The sequence below is a fragment of the Idiotropiscis lumnitzeri genome, chromosome 7 (genome assembly GCF_059441095.1).
Source record: "Idiotropiscis lumnitzeri isolate Australia: NSW breed Sydney's pygmy pipehorse chromosome 7, RoL_Ilum_1.0, whole genome shotgun sequence".
NCBI lineage: Eukaryota > Metazoa > Chordata > Actinopteri > Syngnathiformes > Syngnathidae > Idiotropiscis > Idiotropiscis lumnitzeri.
In genome coordinates, this window is record NC_142397.1 from 3,599,999 (window position 1) to 3,622,821 (window position 22,823).

The 22,823-nt window shown below is 40.4% G+C and overlaps 4 protein-coding genes across 5 annotated transcripts; 3 read left to right on the forward strand and 1 right to left on the reverse strand.

Annotated features, from left to right (window-relative positions):
• Positions 1–1,203: 1,203 nt before the first annotated feature.
• napab (N-ethylmaleimide-sensitive factor attachment protein, alpha b) lies at positions 1,204–8,004 on the forward strand. The gene is made up of 11 exons (XM_088301168.1): positions 1,204–1,461; positions 2,578–2,657; positions 2,741–2,857; positions 3,536–3,582; positions 3,666–3,743; positions 4,711–4,766; positions 4,878–4,962; positions 5,244–5,348; positions 5,434–5,502; positions 6,002–6,052; positions 6,264–8,004. The coding sequence occupies exons 1-11, from the start codon at positions 1,364–1,366 to the stop codon at positions 6,363–6,365; spliced, it is 888 nt and encodes a 295-aa protein (XP_088157294.1). The 5' UTR covers positions 1,204–1,363; the 3' UTR covers positions 6,366–8,004.
• A 531-nt stretch (positions 8,005–8,535) lies between these two features.
• On the forward strand, positions 8,536–13,094 carry b3gnt2l (UDP-GlcNAc:betaGal beta-1,3-N-acetylglucosaminyltransferase 2, like). Of its 2 annotated transcripts, XM_088301561.1 has the most exons (5): positions 8,536–8,765; positions 8,875–8,943; positions 10,945–11,729; positions 11,942–12,057; positions 12,351–13,094. In XM_088301561.1, the coding sequence occupies exons 3-5, from the start codon at positions 10,989–10,991 to the stop codon at positions 12,946–12,948; spliced, it is 1,455 nt and encodes a 484-aa protein (XP_088157687.1). In that variant the 5' UTR covers positions 8,536–8,765; positions 8,875–8,943; positions 10,945–10,988; the 3' UTR covers positions 12,949–13,094. The 2 variants fall into 2 exon arrangements, with proteins under 2 accessions (XP_088157687.1, XP_088157686.1); XM_088301560.1 differs by lacking the exon at positions 8,536–8,765 and having other exon boundaries at positions 8,777–8,943.
• A 965-nt stretch (positions 13,095–14,059) lies between these two features.
• bckdha (branched chain keto acid dehydrogenase E1 subunit alpha) lies at positions 14,060–19,310 on the reverse strand. Its single transcript, XM_088301425.1, has 8 exons — positions 18,994–19,310; positions 17,962–18,138; positions 17,616–17,702; positions 17,429–17,537; positions 17,082–17,243; positions 16,765–16,971; positions 16,492–16,633; positions 14,060–15,868 (listed from the first exon to the last, which is right to left on the reverse strand). Exons 1-8 carry the CDS (start codon positions 19,114–19,116, stop codon positions 15,517–15,519), a joined length of 1,359 nt encoding a protein of 452 aa, XP_088157551.1. The 5' UTR covers positions 19,117–19,310; the 3' UTR covers positions 14,060–15,516.
• Positions 19,311–20,072: 762 nt separating this feature from the next.
• Positions 20,073–22,320, forward strand: exosc5 (exosome component 5). The gene is made up of 6 exons (XM_088301068.1): positions 20,073–20,237; positions 20,723–20,836; positions 21,291–21,412; positions 21,568–21,708; positions 21,912–22,001; positions 22,164–22,320. The coding sequence occupies exons 1-6, from the start codon at positions 20,141–20,143 to the stop codon at positions 22,257–22,259; spliced, it is 660 nt and encodes a 219-aa protein (XP_088157194.1). The 5' UTR covers positions 20,073–20,140; the 3' UTR covers positions 22,260–22,320.
• The last annotated feature ends 503 nt before the right edge of the window (positions 22,321–22,823 follow it).

The window sequence follows — 22,823 nt, forward strand, 5'->3', positions numbered from 1 at the left end:
AATAACAGTCTTCTGAGCGAAACCATAACTATAATGTGGCCTTTGAGAAAAACAAATTTGACACCTCTGCAACCAAACTGGCCATTGGAGTGAACTAAATGTGGGTATGCTGTTTTGACTGTTCATTCTGCTGCATGTAGGATTTGCATCTTATTCTTGATTTAAATAAATTAATTGGTTTTACAAGCAGGTTTTTTTGGTGTAAAGACGAAGTGAGAAAAATATAATTAAGACAAAAATGGGCTCATTCATTTTTTTAACCTTCAACAGACGTAAATAGAAAGAGATACAATCAACTGTGGTTAAACTGATAAATTGGGGTCTTGGGGTTGTACAAGGTGAAAAAACAAGGACAGCAGTAAGATGAAGGAATGTGCACTCGGGGGCATTAACAACGATGATGCGACACATTCGGAGAGGCAAAATATTCCCAGCAGAGAGATTTTTTTTTTATGTTGTTGCTTGTCGGCTCCCAGAATGATTCGTGGTGAATGTGTTGTCTTGTGACAGCCTAAAATCCGCCGGCTACTACCCTTCAAAAATTCTCCATGCAATATGAAAAACAAAACATTTGCCGAGTGTATTTTTTCAGTAAATATCATTAGTTAGCAAATTTAGCACTGTATGTTTTATTGTCTTGTTTGCTGCGTTGATTTTCCTCTCAGTATTTAGCTGGGATTAAAATGTTCCCAGAGATTTTTTTCATCTCAGTATAAGAACAATGCAATTTAATACAATAAGAGAATTTTTTTTTTGTCTACTGAGGAGTTTTTTTTTTACCCATACCAAATTATAAATAGTGGACGAACGTCACACTGTTTATTATTAAGTAATAAGCGTAATTTCCGCAAAGTCATTTTCGGACCGCTGGAATGTGACCAGTTGACACTAAATATAAAAGATAAAATACAAAAATAAAAAATAAAATAAAAATACAGCAAGATGATTAGTTCGCATTGTGTCATCTCTTGTTGTAACTGACTCATAATTAACTTATGTTTGCGCATTTTCTGCACTGACAGTGCGAAATAATTTCCTGACTTTGATAAGGACCGGGAATTTAAACATATCTAAAAAAAGCAAAAAAGATTCATATATATATATATATATATATATATATATATATATATATATATATATATATACACACACGCACGTATTATGCAATATGTCTTTGTTGACTTGTCAGTTTTACGGACATTCCTTAAACAAACCGAGAGCGCTTCCGGTGTTCCCATGTCACGTGACAGAAGGAGCTGGTGACTCGAAGCAAATCAACGGCTTCTGCTTATGCTACAAGTTTGTTGACTTTTCGCCTTTTTGTCACCTCCTTCTCTCTAAACCCGAGAGACTCGCCGCCTACATGGACAACAGCGGCAAAGAGAAGGAAGCCGCGGCTTTAATGGCCGATGCCGAAAAGAAGTTGAAGTCCTCGCAGTCGTTTTTTGGGGCGCTCTTCGGGTGAGTGGCACTTCTGTAGCCGCGTTAGCTAAAGGGCCAACTAAGCGGAAAAGGAAAGGTACCTGGCAAGACTTGACAAGTCGTATCTGATTAAAATCCTCTGCATTGTTCTCACTGGCTGTAATTCAACGTGCGGTTTGATCGTTGCGGGACATTTTAAGACATTTGAGCGTAATGTGATCGCTGCTTAAAATACGTCAAAGTGCGTATACGCTGAATTAAGCATTGTAACGGTCAATACACACAGTGCGAAATAGCGGATTGCTTTTAGTGAGGATGCTTGCTTTTCCACGAGGCTCAGTGCAAGAATAGGGAATGATTAACATTAATCATTTCATACCTATATCGATTATTGTTGATCAGATTGCGCCATCTAGTGGAGAAGGCCGTTCTCGTCTGGGGGCATCAGGGCATCATTTGTATATAGCAGTGTTTCCGAACGGTCATTGAGCCGAAACATGTTTTACATAAAAAAAAATCAACACGCCACTAAACTAAATTGTGAAGAAGTGTTTCAACTGAAATAGACATCGCAGATTTACTGACACAATAGGAAATCTGGTTGACATATTATATTCTTCAGTCTGAACACTAGGGGGCAGTATGTAAAAGAAGAAGGTTGGGTCTGGTGGAGTTCCACATAGGATGCCATGTTAACTTTGTGTGTTGACGACCAAAAAGTTCAGTCAGAAATACAAGACTGCTTCTTGACAATCGCAATATATCAAATAAAACTGACAGTATAACTGAAGCGATACTTTATCGACTCATTGCTTTTTTTTCTTGATTTGCTGTTGTGGCTTTGTGACAAAACCTGGGGTGGAGTGCTTGCAGTTATGCCAGACCATAATTTTCAGTCAAGTAAACGTTGTTGTCATACGTGTTTATCTTGAAGTATCGCTACATGGCTGAAGTAGCTCCTACCTGGAAGTTTGGTTGGTGAAGGGGTATCGATGTCAAAGTATTGGTGCATTTTTACTAGTATGAGTAGAGCGGTCCCTGCAGAATTACAGAGTGACAAGGACGACTACAGCAATAATGGCACTACAGAGATGTGCAAAACTGTTGAAGATAATGATGAAGTATATTTACAATTAATATTTGTATCATACGCAGGGGTTCCTCCAAGCAGGAAGAGGCCTGTGACATGTACGTGAGGGCCGCCAACATGTACAAGATGGCCAAGAACTGGTGTGGTATGTTAATTTTTTTCCCCCTGATAACAGCACTTCTGTTGCTTCTTTACTCTGTGTTAATGTGGACTGTCCTGTTTCTGCAGCGGCGGGGAACGCTTTCTCCCAGGCGGCTCGCCTCCACCTGCAGATGCAGAGCAAACACGACGCAGCCACCAACTTTATAGACGCCGGAAACGCCTTCAAAAAAGCCGACCCACAAGGTAAAAATGTCTCGTAATGACGACTAATGGCACCGTCATAGATTTTCTGCCCTTATAATTTAAGAGCGAGCTGACATTTGACAGGCATTCGCGTGACAATGTAATTTATCATTGTGGTTGTAGAACCTCACTGGCACGACACTTAGGAGTGTTTCTAATTCTGTGTTCAGTTCGCTAAATAAAAATGACACAACCGTGGACAATTATGAGTCTGAATGAGTTTGAAAGTATAACCTCTTGAGTTGGCAATTTGTTGCAACAGCTCCGCTAACTTTATCGTAATTTGTACTTTTTGTGTTAATTTTGCCCCTTTTGCGTTGTCCTTTTTAATTAAGTCAAATGGTGTCAATCAACCAATCAGAAGCTTCCAAAGACATGACATCATCACCTGCGTTTTTCCAATTATTTAGTAATCTTACTGTATATACGCTTCGGACGTAGAAAAAAAAAATGGTCTCAACAATTATTCTCTTATTATTCTGGCATTTAGCTGATAGAAATAATTTCAGTAATCTAGTCGACCTAAAACGGCAAAAGTTGAGGCTGATTTTATTGCAGACAGTTAAAAAAAATATATGAATGTGATTTTTCATACAGTGTATCTTAACATTGCAGGGGATCTCTGTTTTATTAGATTATGGTTGGTGAATGTATTTAATTTATTCTTTGCGTCAACAGAGGCCATAAACTGTCTAAACCGAGCTATTGAGATATATACAGACATGGTGAGTTTGGATTAATTTTTTTTATGTTCCACTTGAATGTGATTGTTGGGCGGTAATTTCTTATATTTTTTGGGTCCCTCCAGGGCCGTTTCACTATTGCAGCCAAACATCACATGAGCATTGCTGAGATCTACGAAACAGAGTTGGTGGACATCGATAAGGTGCCGAAAGTCAAAACATTCCGCACATTTACGCTGGGGGGAATACACAAATATTTGAAAAAAAAAAAAAACATTAAAAAAAACTGAACGATTAGAAAACAATACAAAGAATTCTGAAAAATATGAAAGTGATCTAAAAGTCCCCAAAGTATTTGAAAAGTTTGAGGAAAAAATGGCAAAATTACAGTGAATCATAATTATTTGTGCTCTGCCTTTCGCAAATTCACATTTTTTTCAGAATTTTTGGAAAGCTATCGTCTACTTTAGTTTGAAAAAAAACAAATAATTTTCATCTTTTTTGTTTTTGTGCGCCCATCTTTTGACATATCGGGGTGAAGGAACCATGTTGAAGTGAGTTAAGAACCTCAATTTAGACAAAAGTAGTGCTTTGCCAACATCTTGTGGCATCCACAGACAATTATAAACCTTTAGGAAAGTGTCAATTACGCGCTGATTTTTTTGCCGTTGCAAATAGCGATGGAACATTGTGGACAAAAATGCTCATAGATGGAAAAATGCAGACATTTTTAAAAAGGAAAACATATTTTTTTTTTAAAATGAAGCATTAGAAAATAATTTAAAAGCAAGAGATAAAATACAAACATGTTCGTTCAAGTACGATAATATTTAAAAAATATATAATACAAAATGTACATGTTGAAAAGAAATCCAGAATATTGCATCAAAATATACAGAAATATATAAAAGTAATACTAAAATATTTGATACACCTGCCATGTTTTGTAGTGCCAGAACATATTCTTCCGACGACTTATTCATTTTCCTTAATTACTTTCATTTACAGTTTGCGTCATCTTTTTCTTTTTTTTTTTTTTGCTATTGGTGACGTGCCAGATGGAAAAGACAACCAACTGCTCTAAATGCGCATGAATGATAATACAGTGAAACCTATTTTGGGTAAATGAAGTCAATTTAAAATAACCCAAGGTGTATCTTCTCCTTGCAGGCCATCGCTCACTATGAACAAGCTGCAGATTATTACAAAGGCGAAGAATCCACCAGGTGAATAAAATCCTTGTGAACCACATCAGCAGCCTTGCTGTGGTCATCACTACTTTCCTTTTTGTCTTTCTGCACCTCAGACTGAGCAGCTCTTTGCTTGACTTTTCACAGTTCGGCCAACAAGTGCCTTCTGAAGGTCGCCACCTATGCCGCCCAGCTGGAGCAGTACCCCAAAGCCATTGAAATCTACGAGCAGGTCTGCATGAAACTCTGATACACTGGCTCACTTGGGAGCCATTGTGTAGCTTAAAACAGACTGAAGTGTGTTCTCACGCGTCTCAAACATTCAGAAATGTTTGATGAAAAATGAAATGTATGAAGAGCAACTATTTTGAACATATTGCCCCACTCCAGCATGTGAGTTGCCGATCCCTGAGTTAAACGGGGCAACAACAAGATTCCACAAGAGGGCGCCACACTTTGGCCTGGCAGTGATTTTGAGTTCCAGAAATGTTTTGTTTTTTTTGTCTTTTGAAGGTGGGCACTCACGCCATGGACAGCACGCTGCTCAAATACAGCGCCAAGGATCACTTCTTCAAGGCGGCGCTCTGTCACTTCTGCGTGGACATGTTGAACGCCAAAGTAAGTCATGATGGCGGCGTCCTGATGCATTGAATTGCGCTTTCCGTCACGGTGATCATACTCGTCATTTCTCGCACCGTGTTAGCTAGCTGTGCAGAAGTACGAAGAAATGTTCCCGGCCTTTTCGGACTCTCGAGAGTGTAAGCTGTTAAAGGTAGGTTGCCCGCTTGTCATTACAACGGCAGTCAAGACCGAACTTATTGCACGTCTATTTGATTTCCCGGTGCTTTATGTATTTTTGACACCAGCTGGAAAATTAGAGTACAGAATAGCGAAATTCCACATGCTATTTAAAATACATTGAAGGAGATTTTATTTTTTATTTTAAACACACATCGATTTCAATGACGCTCTGGTAGCTTGATGCTAACATGCAGAACGCCATAGTCACGTTGATGAAAATTATTCTACATGTTACCGTCATTGTATATTTTCACACCACATCTACTTTGCTACTTTACACACAAAGCAGCATCACATACTGTACATTCAGACGTCAAAATGTTCAATCAAATCATACAATAAAGCATTACTCACATTTACACTGCATCTCCTTCCCGTTGACCTCAGTGCTGCCCTAACATGTTGTGGCAACAACATGGTACTACATGTACTTAAAAAAAAATGTACTGGCATATGCTTCTGTTTATCAGAAACTTCTAGATGCGTATGAAGAACAGAACGTGGACGTCTACACCGACTCGGTGAGTGGACACATTTGTTTGGTGGTTTTGTGCATTTGGTGTCTCAGCCGGGTTTATAATCGTTTGGATTTTTTTTTTTTTTAAATCCTATCGGTTCAATTAGAATGTCACTTTGACTTTTCAGTTTTAAATTCAGTTACTTTTAATTTGTTTTTAGAGTTAGTTTTAATTTATCTTATCTATTGATTATTTGTGTATTTAATTTGAACAGGTTAAGGATTTCGACACCATCTCACGGCTTGACCAGTGGCTCACCACCATGCTCCTGCGTATCAAGAAGACCATACAGGAGGACGAGAGCGACCTGCGCTGACTTTGGCTCCACCCTCGCCACGGCGCCTCGTGTTTTTGCCTCGCCTCTCTCTCTCCCTTACATCATCTTTGCATATCTTTAAGCCTTTATGTCCTCCTTTCGGAACATCCACAGGATCTGATTTCTCGGTGTGAACATTATCCTTCAGAGTACGTGAAATGGTTATTAGTCTGTTGTCAGATTGCCAGCACTTGGCTAAATACCGAGCCCTGCCACGAATCGTGAACAAAACGTAGTACTTGACGCCCCAAAAATGTTTAGAATTCCCTTTATTAATTATTTAAACTGTAACTATAGAAGAATCTATTAGCCCAAAACAGCTTCCCAACTCATCTTATAATATTACCCTTAGAAAATAAATATCTTGAATTGTATGTGTACTTGCACATGCGACAAAGACTCTCTGCTATAACCCAGGTTAAACTTGGCTCCTCCCCTGACATCCAGTGTTGTCCCCTCAGGTGAGATCTATTGTTCCAGCAAACGTCCTTGGAGCAACTGTATTACAGGTTTGGTCAAAAGAAACGATGCATTAAAAATGAATAAAATCTGTATAGCTATTACAAATTTATTTAAATCAATGATCCATATTTTAAATTACTTGGGAAAATGAAAGTAAACATTTGTATAGATGATAGATTAAAAAAAATAAGTCAGCAAAATTGACAAATTGTAAAGATGTGTAAAAAATGTTTTTAAACTGCCTCTGTTAATAGTTTAAATGGTGAACAACAAGACCTACTGTGAGCCCAAACCACTTGAGCATCATTTCTAACTTAACTTATATTTCCCTTAAAAATAAATGGCTTACAGACTATTTGATTTCATAAAAAATGGCCCCTATGCGGTAACACAGTTCGTAAAAACAGCTTGAACGTAGTTCCTTCCCAACAGTCGAGATGTGTCACTTCAACAAACTCCCTTCGACGACCTGTACTTGTGTTGGTAATAGAATCAACCTTATCTAAATCCTTACCCCCTCCCCCTCTTGCTCCACTGAACATTAACCAACGTGTTAAAATGTCCTTTTCCCTATTGTGGCATTCTGGCTCCTCTAATAATAACAACAATAATAATAACCATGACGTCTTCATTTCAGCTCCTCAGGACAAGAATCTTATTTTCACTCCCAAGGACTGTGTGTTGTTTATTTTCCCCCGCACATCATGATGAACATTTTGCATGGTTTTGGACAAGTGCAGAACAGCAGCGCTTCTACTTTCTTTTGTTTTGTTTTGATGTTACGCGTGCCTGGTTTGTGTATCCTTGTCATGTCTTAACGGGCATGTTGATGGAGTGGAAACCTCCAACATGATGTGATGTCCAACTCACCCCAAGCAGGAAATCATGTGAAGTAAAATCCTTGGTGAACCTACAGATGATGTTTAAATTCACATTTCAATGTTCCCCACTGTCGTAGTAGTGCAACAATAAGTTAACGACTGTATATTAAAACAGAAAAATAAATAAACTACTCACCCCTTGTATAGGCCTAACAGACGCAATATGGAGGGAACTGGAAAGTGTTTGCAAAGCAATACTGACACCAAGTGGCCTTTTATAGGTACTGACTGATCAAGTCATGAGCAGTACGTTGTTTCTCCATTTTTTTTTTAAATAAAATGACAAGTTGCAGTTACTCCGTTTTTGTTAAGGGTCGTTGTACAAGCGTTTTGCGCCACTAAAATTTTCACATTGAAGTTAAATTACGCCTCAATCAATGTTGAAGACAAACATTTCATAAACTTTAAATTTTAATGTATTGAACTCAATACATGTCTACAACACTGGCAATCGCGGGTCTTCCGTTGTATTTATTGAAATTCACACACTTTTAATGCATATTTTAAACATTTGTACTCAAACAGGAGTGATTAACACAAATAAAGCAATCTCAATTGAGATCCTAGTCTTTTTTTATGACATGATAAATCCACAACTCCGACGAGAGCCACAATGAAAATGACTTGCCAGTTTTATAAGCTCATAAAACTGAAATCTCACGAGATTTGCATGGACGTGACCTGACGTATGTCGTAAAGTTTTCTATGTGGCATTTTTCAAACTTGGTTTGAATTTGGCGGTTCATTAATATTAATAATAATGAAATATATAATATAGGTTCACCTTAGTTTACTTAACTATATACGATTACATATGAAGGTCGATATCTTTTTATGTACGCATGCCCAAACAATGCCTGTTCGTTCAATCATTAAAATAAAAGAGAACAAACCCATACAGCACGCACACACCTAAACCCGCTCTCACGTGTTGGAGGCTTCATACTAATGGCTAACCTATTGTACTTTGGATGCTTTTACCTCAGCAATAAATTAAACATTACAGTAGATGTGTAAAAAAAACTAAACAATTGGAAACCCGGAAATATCTCGTAAAGTGAGTTTAGACCCCGCTACCGCCTTGTCCGCCGCGCGAACTAGTTCCTTGCGCGCTGTTCCTGGCATCAATCGCACACCCAGTTAATGTTTTTGAACAAACACTACAGGTAAGGTCACGTGATCCTCGTCGTCTTCGAGCCGCTAGCAGCGAGCAGCCTCGTGCAAGTCATCTTCCAGTAAGTGTTTTTTTTTTTTTTTTTACATTTTATTTTATCATTATTATTATAAAGTGGTCGCCTTGGCGTAGCGTCAATGCGTGTTTGTCTGCTTTTCCCTGAACGTTGGAGCGAGTTAATTAGGAAGTCCCTGGTTAATTGCATCGTGTTTAACACACCATGTACACTCATGGAGAAAGTAACCAACGCCACTACAATTTATGCAACAGCTGCAGGCTCCTCAAATGTGCTTGAGTAATATAGACATTGCTTGCAAAGCAGCGTAGGCAAATCCTTATGCAAAATAAGAAATCATGTTTGATTGATTTTAAAAAAAAGTCTTCAGACCATATTTAAATTTATAGAGAGAATCAGCTGAGGATTTAAGGGAGTTTGTTCCACCGTTAAGGAAACACAATGCTGCTTCACTTTGGTTCTGGAAACACTCACTAAGCCATCACATGGTATAGAAAGTAGAGCATAATATTTATGTTTTGAAATTAGCTAGAAATTTGTAGGAAATAAATAGTAAATTATATCTAAATACAAATGTTTCTAATAATCTGTCTCTAGAATAGAATGTTTAATTTTTACAGTCAATATTTAATTCCATTATTTTCAAACCACAACAATCAAACATGGCTGAGACGTCATTATTTATCATAACGTCTACTGTCATGTTTTCATGAAATAAAATGCACACATATTCCCAACTTTGCGCAAGATATTTATAATACAAGCTGGAGCAAACCAAAGTAAAAAGCAGTGTTTTAGAATTGTGAAGAATGAAAAGATTTTCGATTTTAGATATGATTTGAACAAAAGTGCCGCAGTCTACAAAATGGTGTAAAGTCTGACTGACTTTTAGCGATAGCAAATGCTAATCAGTGCATGAAACCCGAACCAGCAGCAAATAAAAACGACATCCTCTAAATCAAGCCTAGTAAAACATTGTTCACATTTAATTTCATGAAACAATAACTTCTCCTTTACAGAGTTGGTTGTGAACATGCGTAGGCATATGAACAAGCAACAAAAGTGTGTGCAAGTGTACACGTGCGCACAAGTTGGTCAAAGCCAAACACGCCAAAGTAGATTTTAAGTGCCACTCCAGCCCTCCCCGTGACCATCATTTCCGCCGGTTGAGAGTTTAGCACACTAGCGGGCAAAGTTGGGCACCATGGACAATAGTGATCTAAGCAGCAGAGTAACTTGTCCAACGACATTTTTTTGTTGGTGCGGCTGTATCAATGTTCGTCCGACTAAATCCCCCAATTGTGTGGAATAAGGCAAGCGGAACTTTGACCAACCTTGTCGAGAGCACCGATACCTTTCTGACGAGGTGTAATTATATTTTTAATAATTGGTCCTCATTCCAAATATCTGCAACATAATTGTGACGAGCCCAAATGACAGATGGAGATATCTGTGATTGCGTTTTTTCGTACTCAAAACACCAATGCTAACACAAGCGATTAGCGTGATGTCATTTCTGCTGAGTCATCGAGCTATTTTTTTCCTACCACTAGAGGACAAATACTCCTCTTTAAAATATGTCTGTGATCAAATGAAACGTTCGAATAATTCAAATATGACAAATGTGCCCGTTCTTGCACAATGGTACTTTGAAACAGTAACCCATGCTTTTGTCACATCTTGGCTGGATTACTGTAAAAAAAAATATTTTGGAGTCAACCAGCCCTACCCTTAATGTCCAGCTGGCTCGAAATACTGTCGCTTAACTGGGACACGTAAGAGGGAGCTCATAACTGCGGTTCTGGCCTCCCTCCACATGTTCCTTTGGAGTTCGTTTTAAAATGTTATTTTTTGGTTGTTGTTTTCCAATCTTGAAATGGTCTCACAACACCTTACCTCTCTGAGCTGAGTCAGCTAACCAGCTTTTTCTGTTACTGGTCCGAAGCTTCGTAAGGGGCCTGTTTTTATTCTTTGGAATTGAACCAGGTGTAAGAAACTGTCCTCTAAGTCAAGAATGACCCATAACTTATTTGGTTTTTCACACAGGTTGGTCCTCCACTCCTCGATGATGATCCACCCCTAATGCCCCCATGAGACTCACTCAGAGGTTCCTAGCATTGCTCCTCCTGTCCACGTTACTCCTTGTCTTTCTCTTCTCCAACTTTCGAAAGGAGGTGGTCTCAAGAGTGAAAGAGCCTCTCAAGCATGCTGTCATGTACCAAATGGAGGTCCAAACCCCGGACCAAACGCAAGTCCAAACTCAAGTCCAAACACAAGTCGGAACCCCGGTCCGAACGCAAGTCCTAACTCAAGTCCAAACACAAGTCCGAACCCCTGTCCAAACTCAAGTCCAAGCCCATGTCCGAGCTCGAGTTCAAACGCAAGTCCGAACCCCGATCCGAACTCAAGTCCCAACGCAAGTCCGAACCCCGGTCCGAACTGAAGTCCAAGCGCAAGTCCGAACTCAAATCAAAACCCAAGTCCTGATCCCACCAAGCATCAACATATCTTCTGCGTTCAGGACTTTCTTCCCAGAAAATGGAGCATACTGGAACCGGCTTCTGCACTCTGGTCTGAAACTTGTAGACCGGGGCAAGGACCCTCTGAGCCTGGACCCACCTTGGCCTCACTGCCAGGACAAAAATCAAGAGGTGATTGAGACCAATGTGCACGATGTGGCCTCCTACCCGCTGCTGCTGCGGAACTTCCTGTGGGGAATGAAGTGCCGCACGCCTCCGTTCCTCATGGACCAGCCCGACAAGTGCAAAGACAACGCCACCTTCCTGTTCTTCGCCATCAAGTCCATGCCGGCCCACTTCGAGCGGCGACAGGTGTCGTGACTTAAATGATGATTGAAATCGGTTTTGATTTAACGGAACTGAATTAAATGTAGCGAATTGTCTTTGCGCATGTATTCAACTTAAAAGTTAAATACAAATGAGTTGTTGGGTAGTTATTCTTCCACGTACCACTAGAGGGAGCCCGTCGACTGCTAGTGGCACCACACTTTGTCAATCTTTGGCGCTTTATTTATTTCACTCAGGTGGTGCGTGACACCTGGGGACGGGAGCGCCTTCATGACGGCGGCTTACGCGTGAGGACGATGTTTCTGCTGGGCGTCGCATCACCGGATGACCCGGACCTCAGTGAGCTTGTCAGGTCAGTGTTGCCAATTACATTTTCGGAGATGTTGCTCATTATTTCGTGCTAAAACGTCCTAAATGACATTAGTTGGAATTTTTGAGGCTAGTTATGTTTACTTGTTTTAGAAAATGTCTCTGCCATCTCGTGGTATGTTGGTGCCAATAAAAAAAATTCTGCAAAATTTTAGAAGTATCTACACTTGTTGCTAGGAGTTGATTTTTCCCAAGGAGAAAAAAGTAGTTGATAAGATTGTCTGAAAAGCTGCTCAAACTACCAACGAAAGTGCTAAGTTGCCATCAATGGCTCAGGTTCGAAGCCGAGCGCTACGGCGACATTCTGCAGGCCGACTTCCACGATTCTCTCCTCAACCTGACCCTTAAGATGAATACCTTCCTCCGGTGGACCCTGGAGAGGTGTCCGGGGGTCTCCTTCGTCTTCAGCGGGGACGACGACGTCATCGTCAACACTCCGGCACTGCTGAGGTATCTCAGCTCTCTTGACTCTTCCAAGGCCTCTCAATTGTACGCCGGACATGTGATAAAGATGGCGAGCCCCTTACGGGACCCCAAGAGCAAGTACTTCATTCCTATAAGCTTCTATGAAGGACCCTACCCGGTCTACGTGGGCGGCGGCGGCTACATCATCTCCGGGGCCTTGCTGCGACCGCTCTATTCCACATGTAGCGCCATTCCCTTCTTCCCCATCGACGATGTCTATGTTGGCATGTGCTTCAGTGCACTGGGGGTCTCGCCCGAAGCCCACGCTGGCTTCCACACCTTTGACATCGGAGAGAAAGACCGCGAGAACCTGTGCGCCTACAAGAAGTTGATTCTAGTCCACCGCCGGTCCCCGCAGCAGATGACGAGGATCTGGCGGGGCATCCACAATCCGCTACTGACTTGTTGAGGCAAAATTATTATTTTTTTTTTTTTTGGGTGGGGGGGGTATGGATAACTGAGCACGTGGTTTAAGATTACATTTCTGTTGACGGAACACATGTAGGATCAGACCTTGTTTAACATTGTGACATAATTAAAAAAATAATTTTGCTATGTTATAGTGGAATTATTGAAAATATCAAATCATATTCAGTTTAAAGATGTATCATGCTGAATCAACTTCCATTTTTATGCATTCTGAACCAAGAAAACGACTGAGTCCTCACATTGTCACGTCACAATAAAATAACAAAAAAGATGCGTCACAATGTGAGGAAGTAGGTAGCTCACAAAAATGGTACAAAGAGTTTAGAAAGTTAGAAATGAATGAGATGAATAGTTGAAGTCATGTGAGTTGAACAGTCCAATTTAAAATGGTTGACGAAAGTTATCCTCCACAAACCCTGAAGTGGCCTGCTAGCTAACAACAACACTGTCAAAATTTGTAGGCTACCTCCTTCAAAGGCCGACTTTGATGGCTACATGACGTAATTAAAAGTGAGCCTTGACCAAATTACCGTGGCCTTTGAATTTTGACTTCATATTTGGCCTACATTTCCACGGAGACAGGTCCAGAGAAAAGACTGCTTCGGAGCACACAAATCAGGAAGAAGCCTCCTAGCTAACAAATGAAGATGGAACCTGTAAAGAGATGATTTTTATTCTTTTCATTCCAGTCAATTTAGAAATGTTTGTGTGAATAGAAGAGTCCAATCAAAATGGCTGACAAATACCTGCGTATTTGACGCATTTTGTGTCATCACATGTGAACCAGAAACTAGCTTGCTAGTTAACAAATCTGGAACTTGAAAAGTTTAGTTTGTAGAAACAAGACTGTTAACGTTAGTGTGAATGAAACTAATCAAAATGGCAGACACGTCATCTACAAACCAGCCACTAACCTTCAAGCTAACAAAGAACTAAATTTAGTTCATAGAAACAAGGAGATGAATTGTGGAGTTGTGTGAATGGAAGAAACAAGGAGCTAACTAACTAGCTAGCTAGCTAACAAACTTGGACAGTTAAGGATTTATTTTTTTGATGAAAATATGAAAAATACATCAATCACCACACAAGGGTTTCATGAAAGTTAATAAGTTGAATCTTTTATTTTTCCACAAAACACAGGTCAGGTAAGGAGCTACATCGGTGTGCTATCGATGTAGTTTTGTAACAGTTTCACACAACCCGCTGAAAACCGGAACAAACAAAAGCGAAGAGGATACATACAAAGCATTTAACTTTTTTTCTACATAGCGTCCACTTGCATTAGACTGTTTACAATTGTTGATTAAATGACAAGGATTTGTGCTAACCGTAAGGCACCAACATAGGAACAGCAATGAAGACACACACATCATCAAAACGACATTGTTGTGCATCAGTAGAAAGCAGGGGTTCTCAAACATTTGGGATCTAAAAACCCGGTCCATGAGGGCCACTTTCCTGCATTTTTCCGATGTCTCTCTACTCCAACACACCCCATTCAAAAGATCAGGATCGTGATCAGGCTTCTGACGAGCTTGCTGATGATTAGCCTAATAGCATAGTTGCCTTAGTTAGAATATAGACATCATTTTGGGAAAAAATAATGATAAATTCAGTAGCCTCGATTCAACTTCTGTGGATTATCCTGATTTATTTGTAAGCACAAGTGGTTATTGTGATAGTGAGTTAAAATAACTTTGACAGTTATGCTATTAGGCTCTGTTTCCTATTTGCGAAGGGGAAAAAAGTCATACGACATTCATATTTTTTGTGAGGAAAAAAAAAGTTGTAACAAGATTCAATAAAAAAAATTGCAATCTTTAGGAGACTCAATATATTTTGTCAGGAAAAAAAGGCATATTTAAGTCATAATCTTATGAGAAAGTATTCTCACAGAGGACAAAAAGTTGTAGTCATTACAAGAATAAAGACCTGTTTTGTTGGGAAGCGTCATTTTACAAAATGAAAGATATATTTTGCCTAGTCGTAGTAGTCTGAGTTTAAAGAGAAAAGAAAGACAATTCAACAAAAGTTTCAAATTTTTTTGACATACACCGTTTATTACACCGAAATTACGCCTTTATTCTCTACCCCGAAAAAAAAAGTAGCGTTCCAAAATATTCTCAAAAATTGTCTTTTTTTTAACTAAAAAGAAATCTTTATTCCTGTAATAATACACCTTTTATTAAAGAAATGCATAGCTGCAAGAGACGTGAGATTTATGTGATGAATGTGTGATTGACTCATGTTCCCCATGTCATTAGCCTACTAGCATGGTGTCCTAAGTTATAGTTGAACATTTTCAGAAAAAAAGAAAAAACTAATTTAACAAAAAACGTGTCTAGTGACAAAGACATGAGAAAATCACATTTTTTATCAAGCACATTCTCATTTTTATTTGCTATTGTGGCAGTAACTTAAAAATAACGTAGCTAATTATGCTATTAGGCTAGCAACGTGGAGGTTTTTATTTTTTTTTTTAATGACATGACAATTTAGTGCCAATTATTTTGCAGATCCCAGTTTGAAAACCCCTGGTAAAAAGCATTTAGTGAGAGTCTTTGTCGTAGAGGTCGAGGGGGTAGTGCTCCTTGTACTGCTGGACGTGGCGGAAGAGCGACTCACGCTGTTTGCTGAGGGCGGGCGTCATCTCCTCGTAGACGTCGGTGAAGAGCAGCTCCGGGTTGGGTTTCAGGCGCTTCTCGGCCCGTTCGAACACCTCCATGACGGTCTTGCGTGACTGCTTGCGCCAGGCTCGCTCGTCGTCCTCGCTCCACCAGCCCCGCGTTGCCATGTAGTGGCGTAGGCGCGAGATGGGGTGGTCCTGCTTGTCCCAGTAGTTGACCTCGTCCACCGAGCGGTACGCTGAGCTGTCGTCGCTGGTGCTGTGATGGCCAATCCTGCACGAATAACAGCCAAAATTTATTAACTAGGGTCCGGATGAGAGGGATTTTTTTTAGGCCGATATTTGGCAGGATGAAATTCTGAAAACCTGATGAACAAATCCGTTTTTATGGATGAAATGTTTTAATTGGATGTGTTCGGTAGTCCAGAAATTACTTATTATATAATTATTTTACATATAATTATTACAGGGGCACAGCATGATTATTTTATGAATAAGGACAATGGAACGATGACGTCACTGTCGGTTATCTGTGTAAAATAACAAGAAATTACACAAAAGGTTAGAAATGTGGGGAAAATACACAAATATTAGAAAAAAAGATTTTCCAAAAATACACAAATAAGACAACTTATTAAAATCCAAACAGAGGAATAGAAAAATATTAGACAAAAATACCAATGTATTAAGGGGAAAAAATCGAAATATTAGAAAATAAATGCTAAATATTAGACTAAAATATTTGCTTAAAAAGACACACAAACATGAGAAGAAAAAAAAAACAGACCAAAATTTGTTTAAAAAAAAAAAGGCCCTGGTACTAACTTTTGACCAAAGTTTTTTGTCTTCTTGTACGTGGTGAGAGGTGACGACCTGCGACACTTTGCACTCACTCACCTGTACGTCATGGCCTCAATGAGGAAGGGCTGGTTCTCGGCAACGGCTCTGCGCCGAGCCTCCTTGGTAGCGTTGTACACGGCGAACACGTCGTTTCCGTCCACACGGATGGACAGCATACCGTAGCCCGGACCGCGAGCAGCTGAACCAGAATTTGGGTTATTTATATCCGGATTCTTGTACTAGTGGTAGTAATTCGGTCATCTCTTTAACATGTTAAGAGGGGTGGAACATAAAGAACAGAAAAATCCAAAGATGTAAGAGTTTTGTTACCGATGCCGTCGCCACGGTACTGCTCGTTGGTGGGTGTGGAGATGGCGTAGCCGTTGTTGCGGCAGAAGAAGATGAGCGGGCACTCCAGCGTGGCTGAGAAGTTGAAGCCGGCGTGGGCGTCGCCCTCGCTGGCCGCCCCCTCGCCGAAATAGCAAATCACGGCTCGGTTGATGTTCTCCCGCTTGATGGCGTACGCGGCTCCCACCGCTGGATGACAGGAAATGGGACGTCACCTGCGCTGTGCCGCGGGGGGGTGGGGAATGGGGGGGGGGCTCGAGTCAAAACTGCGCCCGCGCCTTGCGGGACGGCGAACTCACCTTGCGGGATCTGCGTGGCCAGCGGTGATGAGATGGTGACAAAGTTGAGGTCCCGTGAGCCGTAGTGGACGGGCATCTGGCGGCCTTTGCCCAGGTCGTCGGCGTTGGCGTAGCACTGAGCCATGAAGGAATCCAGGGGGAAGCCGCGATACATCAGCACACCTGCAGGGGGCGCATAACAGCTGAATGGTCATGAAGCAGATAAAAATATCTTGTCGCATCGTAACTGACCATGTATAATAATTTAAGTTGCTTTCAAGTTAGGGATTCAATTCTAGGTTCGGGTTCAGTTAAAATAAGGGTTAGAGTACCGCATTTGGTTTTTGAATTAGGCTTTTAAAACCGACCAGCTTCTCTGTATTGTCCAAAGACCATGTCGTTTGGATCGAGAGCAGCGGCGCTGCCAATGTGCGTGCCCTCCTCGCCGTAATTGGTCATGTAGAACGAAATCCTCCCCTGTGATTGAAAACAAGAAATGAATTCATATTCATATTTCCTCCAAAAAACAGGAAGTGAGCGGCAGACAGGAAGTACCTGTCTCTGGGATTCATAAAGAATGCGGTCCATTGTGTTCAACAGTGTCATTTTCTGGTAGAAGTTCAGAACCGTTTCTTTGGAGAGCTGATGAAACATGCCAGAAATAAAAAATAAGCGAGACATATCGTCTACTCAGCAATGTAATTTTGGAACCTCTGAATGTTCTAAGGGTGGCCTTGGAGCAAGTCACAGAAAGGAGTTATGGCATATAACCTATTACAAAACACCTTTCCGCGTTGCATTTCTCTCAAATTCAACAATGAATGATCATTAATCAATATTATTGTCATATATAGAGGGCCCCCAAGTTGCATTTTGCTAAGCCTGGGGCACAGAGCCCTACCTGAGGGTCTTGGGAGGGGTTGATGATGTTGCCTTGGCGGTCCATGACCCGGTACACCGGGATGCCTGAGATGACATTGGGCTCGATGAACTCCAGTTGGTCCACAAACTCTGCAGAGGCGCCGGGAAACTGAGGCTTCTCCAGCGTTGAGTCAAACGGCTGCTGTCTGTGCGGGGTCTGGAAAATGTCCATTCATGGCATTATTGGTATTATCTATCAGCCAGGAAAGTTGTGCAATTTAACAATATATACTGTAGATATGACAAAAACATCTAGCGTACAATATACTTTTAGATCATATAAATTGTGGATTCTTTATTTTTGTTTTGTAGTTCAAGGCCAATGTGTACATCCATTGATCAATAAAGACGTTCAGATATGCTTGCACCAGATTAAACACAAAAGTGATTCCCATTTTTTTTAATTAATTAATGTATTTATTATACCGCATTCCTAGCTATGACTATTTAATTCGTTTATTAATTGAGAAATTATACAAAATTCGTTGCTGTGACGTCGTGGTCGGACGCTCCCACTGCTCAGCCAATCACAAGCGCTATTGTCACAAGAACCGGCTAGCTCGTCTCTAGCCACCCAGCTCCGAACATCTCTGCTAACATACGGAGTACGCCTTCCTGCAAAATTGAACATTATTTAAAGTGTAAAACCCTTTTGTTTTGCTGCTACACTCCACAAATTCTCATTTGTGACGTAATCGTTATTTTATTTAATGTTGCTAAGACAGATGTGTACCAACATATCGCGAGACTTGAAGACAGATTCCCACAAAAGCTGAGGCAACAATAATTTGAAACCACCTCATTGTTTTTCTTTTTAAATCGCACTCTTGGTCACAAAAAAATGAAGGATAAAATGGCACGTAACCAAGTGTTTTAGTGGGGCAAATCGTTCTTCCGGGTTGACAGGCTCGATCCACACCATAACATTTTGAGGGGCATTAAAGCTAACGCGACCTTCGAGGTTGCAAAGTTAAGCTTCGCTACAAGATTGAAATATGATTTATGTACTTACGTTGAATCTGAATGTTCTGTGGTGGGGCAGCCTCGACGCCTTTAGGGCAGCCGCTTGACGAGCAGCGTGGAAACATGCCCTATACATTTTGTTCATAGGGCTAAAGCTGCTAACAGCCGCCATTAGGACCGTCCTCACACTATGTTTGAATGACTAAACTGTTAGCGGCCGACGCACGTCTTTGGAAATTAATATTAGTAATCCGATCACGACACCGAATTGTCGCTTTTCAACGCGCAACCGCACAGACGCAAGTTTGGGGAGAAAAGGTTACACGCAGCTTCGAGACAAGCCGTAACGGAAATTAGATGAGGTTTCAAAATAAGACATATTGTCATTTTTCTTTTGTTTTTAAACATTACTTAATGTTATAGATTTGTGGTTGTTTTCCTACAGATGTAGCTCATAGAAATGGTCAGACCTCATTGCACAGTGATACAAACTTTACATATCAATCAAGAGTCAAAATAATAAATTTCCGGTATTTTCGTGGCACATTGTGGGGACTTTTCGGGCAATCCACTTTTCCGCATTGTTGACATTTTAGAGGTGACAAAAGTATTAACACGTTGCACAGTACATAAGTTGAATAACATTCAGTACTCGTGGAAAAAAAGTAGAAGTGCTGATTTACAAAAGAAAACAAACTCGGAAATGTTTTTAAAATAACATCCCGTAACATTGCAAACATTGCGAATTAAGAATAACAACAAACAAAAATAATAAGATACATACATTCGCCACGCAATACCTCCTGGTTAACCTTCGTCCATGTCGATCTTCTCGTTCTTTTTTTCGCCTTTTAAAACACCCACATTTAAATCAATCAAGAGCTCAGATTTGATTGACTTTACATCTCAAGTTACATCTTTTGTTTGTAGTTTTATCATCCATGGAAAACTTGAAAATGACGGCCAAATTGTTATTTTTCTACAAATCTGGAGTACAATATGGGTTCAAAAGTGTATGGGGGTTGGCAAATATCTATTTTACCTGATGTTTTTATACGACTATTTCTTTTCACTGACAGTACATGAACGCCGCACAACAGACTGAGCTAGCGTGATGTCATCGATGAGTGCCTACCCACACGATAAACTCGAATGACGCAATTTTCTCGCGACTAACATACACATATATTTGCACGATGGAGGAGTGTAGTCCGTCTACAGTTTCCCTCAGAAAGTTTGGCTGCGAGCAAAATTTACTGTCTCGTCCAGACGGCTCGGCGTCTTTCACACAAGGTAACAACACAAAAGTAGGACTCTGATTTAATGACTTAGCTTTTAGCTTGTTTTCAGTACGAATCGTGATCAGCCCTGTTCGTTCTATCAGTTACTGTACGACATTTAAGTCAGTCAGCATGTCTGAGCCATTTCGATTTAGCCCGCGTAGTCTATTATTGTATTAGATCATAGAAATGAGATGTCAAGTTTACAATGGTTGTAAAACTGTATAGCATAATCCCTTGAAATAATGCAACATTCTCCACTTTTACAATCTTTTTTAAAATATTTAACCTTGTCAATACTAACTCAGAAACACTATTATTAGAGTTCTTGAGAATAATGGGTACAACACCCGTGTTAACAACAGTAATATCCATGATGGCAGTAATACCATAAATAAAGGCTTATGTAATGTGATGACAAGCCAATCACTACCATTGAACAATATCTGCTTCACTTATAATATTTTCTATTTCATTCACAATATTGTTTGTTTCCAGGTGACACCAGTGTATTGGCTGCAGTGTATGGACCCGCTGAAGTTAAGGTCAGTAAGGAGATTTATGACAGGGCGACATTGGAGGTGATCATACAACCCAAAGTTGGACTACCAAGTAAGTCCTGAGCTTATTTATACATTATATGTCATTATTGGCACTCTAGTGCAATTGTTGGGCGTTTTTTGTTGCTGTCATCTTAGGCATCACCACCAGGCTAAATTACATTCGTAGCCTCTGTTCCGATGCTAGCAAATGATGCCTTTATGAGCCTAAAAGAAGTTTTTTTCCTTCAGTTTTTCATTTATTTAGGCGGTGGGCGTGAGTGTCAGATGTTTAACTTGATTGGTTATATAAATGTACTTTATATATAGACTATATAAATCGAACGTACTATCATTATTCATCATTATTTCTAATCATTGAAAATTCCTTGTGTAAGACCATTTTTTTTTTATTGGGAGTGCTCTATAAATACATTTTAGTTGAGTTCAATTCAGGCTCTGATGTTGTATCTCTGTTCAAGAAGCTTGCTTTTATTTTATTTATTTATTTTATTTTTTTTTGTCAGGTGTAAAGGAGCGAGCGCAGGAGCAGTGTTTGCGTGAAAGCTGCGAGGCGTCTCTGCTGCTGTCCCTTCACCCTCGCTCGTCCCTCACACTCGTTTTGCAGGAGCTCCATAACGATGGTTCTGTATCTTTCGCTCACGCAGCAAGACAGTTGCAGCTTTTCTTCCGCTTCTCTGGGCCATCGTGATTGTGGAGCCCCAAGCGGGTGTTTAGTTGCTTAATGCCTTGGGGCTAGCTTAGCATGTATGTTCGTGTTCTTCTTCCTGACCCGCTGTCAAGCTCTTGTCCTGCTTCCTGAACGCCGGCTGCATGGCGATGATGGACGCCGGCTTGCCGATGAGTTGTCTTTTCTGCGGCGTCACCTGCGCCATTCACACGGACGGAAGAATCATCACCGACCCGACCGCCTCGCAGGAAGCGGTAAGTGTGAGTTTCTCGTGTAGTAACAGTGTGGGGGGGAAAAATAACCGCCCAAATATAGGAAATAATCCATTATGAAAATGGGAAAAAGAAATCCACGATGCAGCAACCCCGCAACAAGTGAACCATGACATAGCGAAGGACAACTGTAGTCTCGATGCTAATGAATGCTGAATGGACTCGTCTGCTTTCGCCCTCATCAGGAGAGTCGAGCTCTGATGACCTTCGCCATCGACAGCAAAGAGCGCAGAGTGATGATGACCTCAACCAAAGGATCGTTTTCGGTGCAAGAGGTTGGTGAAATGTACCAGTCATTCTCAAAGCAGCGACTTCTTGGGGTCCATGAAATATATCTTTACAAGAAATTAGTCATTTGTATCATTTAAAAAAAGTGCTTTTATGGGGACCAGCAAGTCAATAAAACAAACCAAAAATGTGTGTACGTGTGTGTACAGATGCAGCAGTGCATCGCTGTCAGTCAGGCGGCCTCCGAGAAGATCTTCAGTTTCCACAGAGAGTCGCTCAGGCGGCGCTACTCCAAAAGCGTCTGATCTTTTTTAACTCTACTCGTCACACAAAGACCATTTTTTCTAATAAAATATTCATCAGCCACTTTGGGCCTCCTCTGCTTCAGTTCACTTCTAGGCCACGTGTGTGTGTTTGCGTGCGTGTCAGTGTGTGTTTTGTTCATTCTGGAGCAGAAAAAAAAGATATGCAATGACCTAAGTGAGACAATAAACTTGAAGAACTCCTGTGGTTTTTACGTATCGTTCTAGTCAAGATGGACAATTTTTTCACTTACAAGCTCCATTGATATATTTTTTGATCAGGAAACTGAAATTAGTCATCATTTTCTTTTTTTCTGTATTTATTTTGGAGTAATTAGGAAATACGTGACTACTTGGAAAATGCCTTGGAGGAATATGGCCACGCCCACCTCCACTTTCTCCATTCAAACCTATTATATAAGTGCCAACGTTAAGATCAATCGAGCGCCTCTTTAAGGTAGGAATCTGTACACATTATTTCATAATCGTTGGTCATATTTATAATGAATTGTTATTGTCTTGGTTTAGTTCATAAGCACTTCTTGAAATTAATTCCTGCCGTGCGCG

Coding starts and splice junctions, on each gene's coding strand:
- exosc5 (XM_088301068.1), top strand. CDS start 20,141: ATGGAGGAGTGTAGTCCGTCTACAGTTTCCCTCAGAAAGTTTGGCTGC. Junction 21,709..21,911: donor CGACCGCCTCGCAGGAAGCG/GTAAGTGTGAGT, acceptor CGCCCTCATCAG/GAGAGTCGAGCTCTGATGAC. Junction 22,002..22,163: donor GATCGTTTTCGGTGCAAGAG/GTTGGTGAAATG, acceptor GTGTGTGTACAG/ATGCAGCAGTGCATCGCTGT.
- b3gnt2l (XM_088301561.1), top strand. CDS start 10,989: ATGAGACTCACTCAGAGGTTCCTAGCATTGCTCCTCCTGTCCACGTTA. Junction 11,730..11,941: donor CCCACTTCGAGCGGCGACAG/GTGTCGTGACTT, acceptor TATTTCACTCAG/GTGGTGCGTGACACCTGGGG. Junction 12,058..12,350: donor GACCTCAGTGAGCTTGTCAG/GTCAGTGTTGCC, acceptor TCAATGGCTCAG/GTTCGAAGCCGAGCGCTACG.
- napab (XM_088301168.1), top strand. CDS start 1,364: ATGGACAACAGCGGCAAAGAGAAGGAAGCCGCGGCTTTAATGGCCGAT. Junction 1,462..2,577: donor TTTTTTGGGGCGCTCTTCGG/GTGAGTGGCACT, acceptor TATCATACGCAG/GGGTTCCTCCAAGCAGGAAG. Junction 5,349..5,433: donor TGGACATGTTGAACGCCAAA/GTAAGTCATGAT, acceptor GCACCGTGTTAG/CTAGCTGTGCAGAAGTACGA.
- bckdha (XM_088301425.1), bottom strand. CDS start 19,116: ATGGCGGCTGTTAGCAGCTTTAGCCCTATGAACAAAATGTATAGGGCA. Junction 18,139..18,993: donor ACAGAACATTCAGATTCAAC/GTAAGTACATAA, acceptor GACATTTTCCAG/ACCCCGCACAGACAGCAGCC. Junction 17,538..17,615: donor TTTATGAATCCCAGAGACAG/GTACTTCCTGTC, acceptor TTTCAATCACAG/GGGAGGATTTCGTTCTACAT.